This window comes from Oratosquilla oratoria, chromosome 24 (genome assembly GCF_046742065.1).
Source record: "Oratosquilla oratoria isolate Oo_2021 chromosome 24, ASM4674206v1, whole genome shotgun sequence".
NCBI classification, from domain to species: Eukaryota; Metazoa; Arthropoda; class Malacostraca; order Stomatopoda; family Squillidae; genus Oratosquilla; species Oratosquilla oratoria.
The window spans coordinates 2,772,108-2,778,299 of NC_134800.1; the positions used below are offsets into that span (position 1 = coordinate 2,772,108).

At 37.8% G+C, this 6,192-nt stretch overlaps 1 protein-coding gene across 3 annotated transcripts; it reads right to left on the minus strand.

Moving 5' to 3' along the window:
• Positions 1–44: 44 nt before the first annotated feature.
• LOC143038378 (lactoylglutathione lyase-like) lies at positions 45–4,715 on the minus strand. Of its 3 annotated transcripts, none has more exons than XM_076207459.1 (6): positions 4,575–4,715; positions 2,352–2,455; positions 1,800–2,023; positions 1,472–1,542; positions 933–1,022; positions 45–335 (listed from the first exon to the last, which is right to left on the minus strand). In XM_076207459.1, the coding sequence occupies exons 2-6, from the start codon at positions 2,424–2,426 to the stop codon at positions 247–249; spliced, it is 549 nt and encodes a 182-aa protein (XP_076063574.1). In that variant the 5' UTR covers positions 2,427–2,455; positions 4,575–4,715; the 3' UTR covers positions 45–246. The 3 variants fall into 3 exon arrangements, with proteins under 3 accessions (XP_076063574.1, XP_076063572.1, XP_076063575.1); XM_076207457.1 differs by lacking the exon at positions 4,575–4,715 and adding an exon at positions 3,602–3,750; XM_076207460.1 differs by lacking the exon at positions 4,575–4,715 and adding an exon at positions 3,606–3,641.
• Between the last annotated feature and the right edge of the window lie 1,477 nt (positions 4,716–6,192).

Genomic DNA, 6,192 nt, shown 5'->3' on the forward strand with positions numbered 1-6,192 from the left:
TTTTTTAAATATTGAAATTGTACAATGGAAAATGAAAATCCCAATTACATAAATGTGCCCAATTTATTAGCTTAAGTTCATTCATAAAATAAGGTTTTCAACATAATGCCATATTGAAATTAACATGTATGGAAAAATCAACAACATAGCTCCCAAATCAAAATTAATATGTATGGAAAAACCATTATAGCTGTCATATTGAAATTAAGATGCATGGATAAACCGCACAAACTCTAGGCATTTGTCTTAAAAATCTTTTGACATGTTTCCACAATTGAGAATTTCTATCCAATAGCCATCAGGATCCTGGATAAAGGCCAAGCCCTTCATTTTTCCTAGAAAGAGAAATTAAAAGTTTTAATGACAGCAGACTTTGTTTGACTAATGCTTATATACGAGGGGCAGACTCAGTCGAACAGTGTCCTGTTCCCTTGATGCCCCAACAAACCTCAAGTTCTCCAGTTCTGAAGTGAACAGAATGAACTGAAGGGGAAAAGTGAGAAAGAAATAGATGGGATGAAGGGCACCTTGGGTACAAGAGGAATATCTGTTGAGCACGGAAGTGGGAGGGCATGATGGGTGTGAATTTATGATAAATTGATACAACCCATAGGAATTTCTCACAGTCCTCTCCAATTATTTGCAAGTGGAAAGGGAGGTGTGGGGAGGTAAATCAGCTTCTGGCATCAGACACTGCTGTAGAGGTGCTGTGCCTAGCTGCATTACTTCTGATCTGGACAGGCATGACCCTTCATGCATCCCATTCACACCCCATTTCCTCCTTAGTCTGCCCCTCAGTTCAACAAAACCATCATTAACCAGAAACTTATAAATATAAAAATCACAAGGTAAGCCATGAAGTTGTAGCAAAATCTCAATTCTAAAAGAATTGGTAACTTTATGAAGTTCTATAGAACTTAAAAATGACTCACCATCATTTGGTTTCTTGACAAATTTAACATCGAAGGTTTCAAAGTATTCACAGGCCTTGTCAACATCAGGTACCATTATTCCTATGTGGCCTGTGGGAGGACAAATTTGATTCACATGACAGTTTCAGTTCCTAGGTTTTGATAAAATATCATAATCATGCTGAATAGCTAATCTCTAGCTGCTCAAAATAACACCAGGACCACTGAATGAATAAAGATATAGAAAGCTGCCACACTTCTTACTGTGTGGGTGTACAATAATCTTCGAAATGAATGCATCAGTTTGTGAAAGCCATCTCTGATTGTTGGGCACCCTATTTTATGGCGAAACAATTTCAAAGAATTCTAAAAAATATTCTAAATGCTAAGAAAATAATCAGATTTGTATAAATAAACTTCAAGACAATTGCTGAAATAAAGACAATTTTTTCTTTCTACGAGCCCAACTCCTAAGTGTAAGTGTTGTTCAGCAAAATATAATCAGAGGTAAACTAGTCATTCAAAGGTAGATATTAAAGCAATCTTGCTTCTTAGCTTACCAAAGCCACGGGGATCAGAGTTGCCATTATGGTATCCTTTGAATTCTGGATCAGCCTCAGTTCCCCAATTGCTGTAAAGATATGGGTACATATAATACCAAGGCATACATTAAATGCAAGAGAATGTACTGCAGAACACTTTTCTATTACATATACTCTGGTAAATATTAAACAAGGCCCTAATGCAGTTATCCAAATTGGCTTAAATTAAACACACATGGGAGAAAACAGGATACAAGCTAATGGATTAATAAAGCCATGTAGTCTTCTCTTCTCTCTGTGAACCCCAGAACAATGAAATAAATGGGTAAGAACATAGAACTCTTACTGTGTAAGTTCAAGTGTGGCCTTGCATGAAAAGCACCATCTTGTCCTTTCCTTTTCATCTTTTGGGATATCCTCTGCCTTTTCAAAGCCCATAAAATACAAAGAGAATTTCATTTCAGGGAAGTCAAGTTTCTTTAGTAACCTCATTCCAAGAACTTTGGAGTAAAAATCCAATGAAACTTTGGGATCTTTGATGCGGAACATAGTTTGCTGGAAAATGAAGTCCTGAAAATAAAGAAAAAAAATACACAAATCAATCAATCTGCTGTCTGAATTAAAAGCATTCCCCTTGTTTTTTATTGTGACATGTAAGCTATATGGCTTGTTTTCTTTCCTGCCTTTGGATTTCACTGGAACCAACTATTGGCCCAAAAATTAAAGATTCACACATTTTACCAAATCTGTTAGGCATAATACCTACATTCAGGCTGATACCTCACATTAAAACTACCAAAGCAGGTGAGCATATAGCTAAAGCCAAACAATATAATTAAAATGGTACTATTTTTTTCATGTAACCTTGTTCTACAGTACCTGGGAATTGTGTTCTTACCTGTGTTACTGGGTTTGGCTCTGAACAGGCTGCAGCAGCAGCCTCGTGAGAAAGTGGTGGCTGTTCGGACGACATGATGGCTTTGTGATATTAAGACTTCCAAACTGAAATAAAAAGAATGAGTTACGAGTACAAATATATTCATATACACACACACATACACAAACTCTCACATATACAAATATGCCTTTTCCCCCTTATAAGCATGTGCGTGTGGGGTCACACCCATCATAAAACCCATTTGTCGTTTCTTGCATCTTAGTGCCTTATGGATGAAGACCTGGCCTCCACCACACTGCCTCCTTACTGGATGAGGAAGAGGATTGTCATATGGGCACAGTGGAGGGGATAAACCAGCTCTAGCCATTAGGCCCAGCTATGGGGGGAAACATCGTGCTGCACTGCCTTTGTTCAAAGCAGTGTTGCAGGGGTCATTTCTTTTGGTACTGGTTACCAGTTATTCGAGAGTTGCTATCTTCAAGAGACTCTGGGGTAATGGACTGACTGACTGATAGTAGCCTAAGGAATTCAGTTTCCATATATGCAGTTTCAATAACTTGTAATTTTGTCATAATGTAGGTAATTGCATGTCTAATTAAGATTGTCATTAATGAACCAGAGCTGGATTCATTACCAGTCCCCAAATGCTTCACACAAAGGTAGACTTATGTACAGGGTGTTAGTTCTTTGAGTACAATGGTTAATTTATATACTATTTTTATTCTGACAGTCATCACCAATAATCATAATGCTTTAAAAAGAGTGAAATCTACATTGGTCAAATTTATATAAACTAACTTATTTAACCTTTTGATTGCCACTGTCAACAACTTTCATTCTGGCAAGCAGTTTTAACCTGCCGAAGGAAGCGTCGTTCAAAATAAATGGTAATAAATAAACTGATATTGGTCAACTTTTGCTCAAAGGAACATTTAATAGAATAGGCAGAAAGCCGACATTAACGATTTCTTTGTTGAAAGCATGACTTGCAGATGAAATACATTGCTTATCAGTATAAATTTCGAGTTGACAAATTTTTATTTTCTCACGTCATACGACCTGAAAGTCCTCTGCAGATTCCACATAGTCGAGGCTAAAATTATCACAGAAGTTATATATACATCATACATCCTTTAAAACTTCGCAAATATGATTGTCAATACTTCCCCTTCGCCATTATACTAACAAAGACTGATGTCTTTTGAACATGAACAAGAAAACGTAGAAATAAACTGACACGGCCTACCCACCTACCAATCCTCACCACTAGCTGGTGTACTGTACCACCAAGGCACCAACGAACACTCCACGGTTGACAGAACTCTTGAACAGTACTTGTTTTTGCGAGCGGAACCTCATAAACTTTGGTCGAGTTTGTTTACATTCTGCTGTTCGAGCGCGAAATATTTCTCTCGATTTAAACCTCATAAGCAGGGATGCAATTTGGGCCCCATAACGAAAATAAAACAGCATGCGGAGGGAGTAAGGCGTGTTTTAGTTGTGGTGTCGCTATGTTGTGATTGAAACGTTTATTTTTTCTTCCTGCCTTTCTCTTCCTAGTCATCACTGAACGCCGACTGGCTAGGCCCTGTCAGGTAAGATTAAAGATGGCCTACTCACTGTGCAAGCCTAAGCTCTTAGTGGAAATCTGGCGTTCATTAGGACAGACTCAAGGACCCAAACATGTCCATTTTAATTAAGTAATGCTTTCTTATATGTGTTGACAGCATAGTTGTCTCATGCATTTAGTGACGTACGTTAGTCATGACATAGTCGCTTAGGAACATTGGGCAATTCTCTCATGGTATAATTATCACTGCACGCTTCTACTGATTTTCCTGAATATTTCCACCATTCACGGGACCTCAACTCGTCTTCCCAATCTCCTGTGACCGGGGGGGATAAGAATGCTGCCAGTACGTTCTCATGTAAGAAGCGACTGAGAGCGGCAGTGGGTTTGGTATAATTATTTCTGAAGCTTTCTCTCAAGAGGACTAAAGATATGCTTCACACGACTACCACATTACACGGCGGAAAATGGACACTGACACTGTTAATATATATAGACTGAAAACAAATATCAAACATCACCAATTTCCCTTCTTGCCACATCACAAACATAAAGCGATGTATAACTTAAAATCAATCACATTCAATATAAATGTTGAATAAATAATTATCACAATTCATCTTCTACAGTACGTGTATGTCAAGTTGTCATACCTTATGCACAGCGTTCGATTCACTGGACGATGTACAAGCCTCCACAAGACTTCCTTTCCTCTAAGGTGCACGATGGCAACTGACTTGCGATATTGGTGGAACTGGTATTTAAACACTCATTCATACAGCCGAATTTGTATATGAAATTCCGGCAGTCAATCCTAATCTTTGTTCTAGGGTAGGTTAGGGAATTTAATAACAAGCTAAAAAAACTACACACGTTAATTAAAACGATAGGGTTATGTGTGACTTGTCATTACAAATCGAAAATATATGTCTTGCATCTAGCTAGCTAGGGACGCTGTTTAGTGGAAATATCCTCTTCTGGCATGTGACGTCATATTTCTCTAGTTGCGTTAATAAGGTAGGATGACATGTTAACTCAACTGTTCCGGAAATTTGTTCAGGATTTTCTTGTTGGTCCATAACGTTTATAATTCTATATCATTGGTTATAAGTTACTGTAAACCGGTTTAATTCAGGTTAGCGGAAACGGTGATGACGTCACACGATAGTTTTTCACGGAACTGGTGAAAGTTTAGTATGATTTCGTTCACTTCCATTTCGTATTGTAGTTATTCATATTGTAGAGTACAACCGTATAGTCCGGTGCAAAACCTGTCTATCCCGTAGAGGGTGGAGCAGCCTTCGTACCTCATCAATACATGTCTTTTTTTTTTATTAAATGCAGTATGCCCGGACCAAAAATTATGTAAAATGAAGACATACTAAGGGATGAAAGGGGGCTCCACATTTCTACAGGATATCTTTCATCTAGTGAGTTACCAGTCTTGAGTCACATGTTAGGCTCGTGATCGACAGCTAATGCCATTTCGAATGAGAGCTCAGAGCTCATGTAGCATCATACACGCACGCGCGCGCACACACACACACACACACACACACTAAATTAGCGGTCGAAAACGGTACCACTTCACCGTCGAGCCGTGTGTGTGTGTGTATTTACCTAGTTGTATTTACCTAGTTGTATTTTACGGGAAGGGGAGCTATGCTCGTGGGGTCCCGTCTTCATATCTCATTTTATCTAAACTATTTTTAAATTCATGTATTGTTTTTGCACACACCACTTTCTCATCTAACTTGTTCCAACTGTCTATTACTCTGTGAGGAAAGCTGTTCTTTTTCAAATCTCTTCTATAGCTGTCTTTTTTTATTTTCTTTCAGTGTCCTCTAGTATTTCTGTCATCCCATTTTATCAGATTCTCTCTATCAGTAATTTCTATGCCTTTCATGATTCTGTAAATAGCTATCAAATCTCCTCTCTCTCTTCTTTGCTCTAGTGTCTGTAGTTCAAGTTTTTCTAGTCTCTCTTCATATGATAGTTTTGAGAGTGTTGGTGCCAATTTTGTATTTGCTCTTTGTATTCTTTCAAGTTTTTTTTATACATTTTTTTGTACTTGGTGACCATATCGTTGCTGCATATTCCAATCTTGGTCTTATGAGGGTGATTAGGATTTTCTTCACCATTTCTTCATCCAGGTATGTAAATGCAACTTTGATTGTTCTTATTAAATTATAATTTTCTCCAAAAATCTTATTTATATGTTTCTCAGGTGACATATTATTCATAACAATGACTCCCAGGTCCTTCTCATTT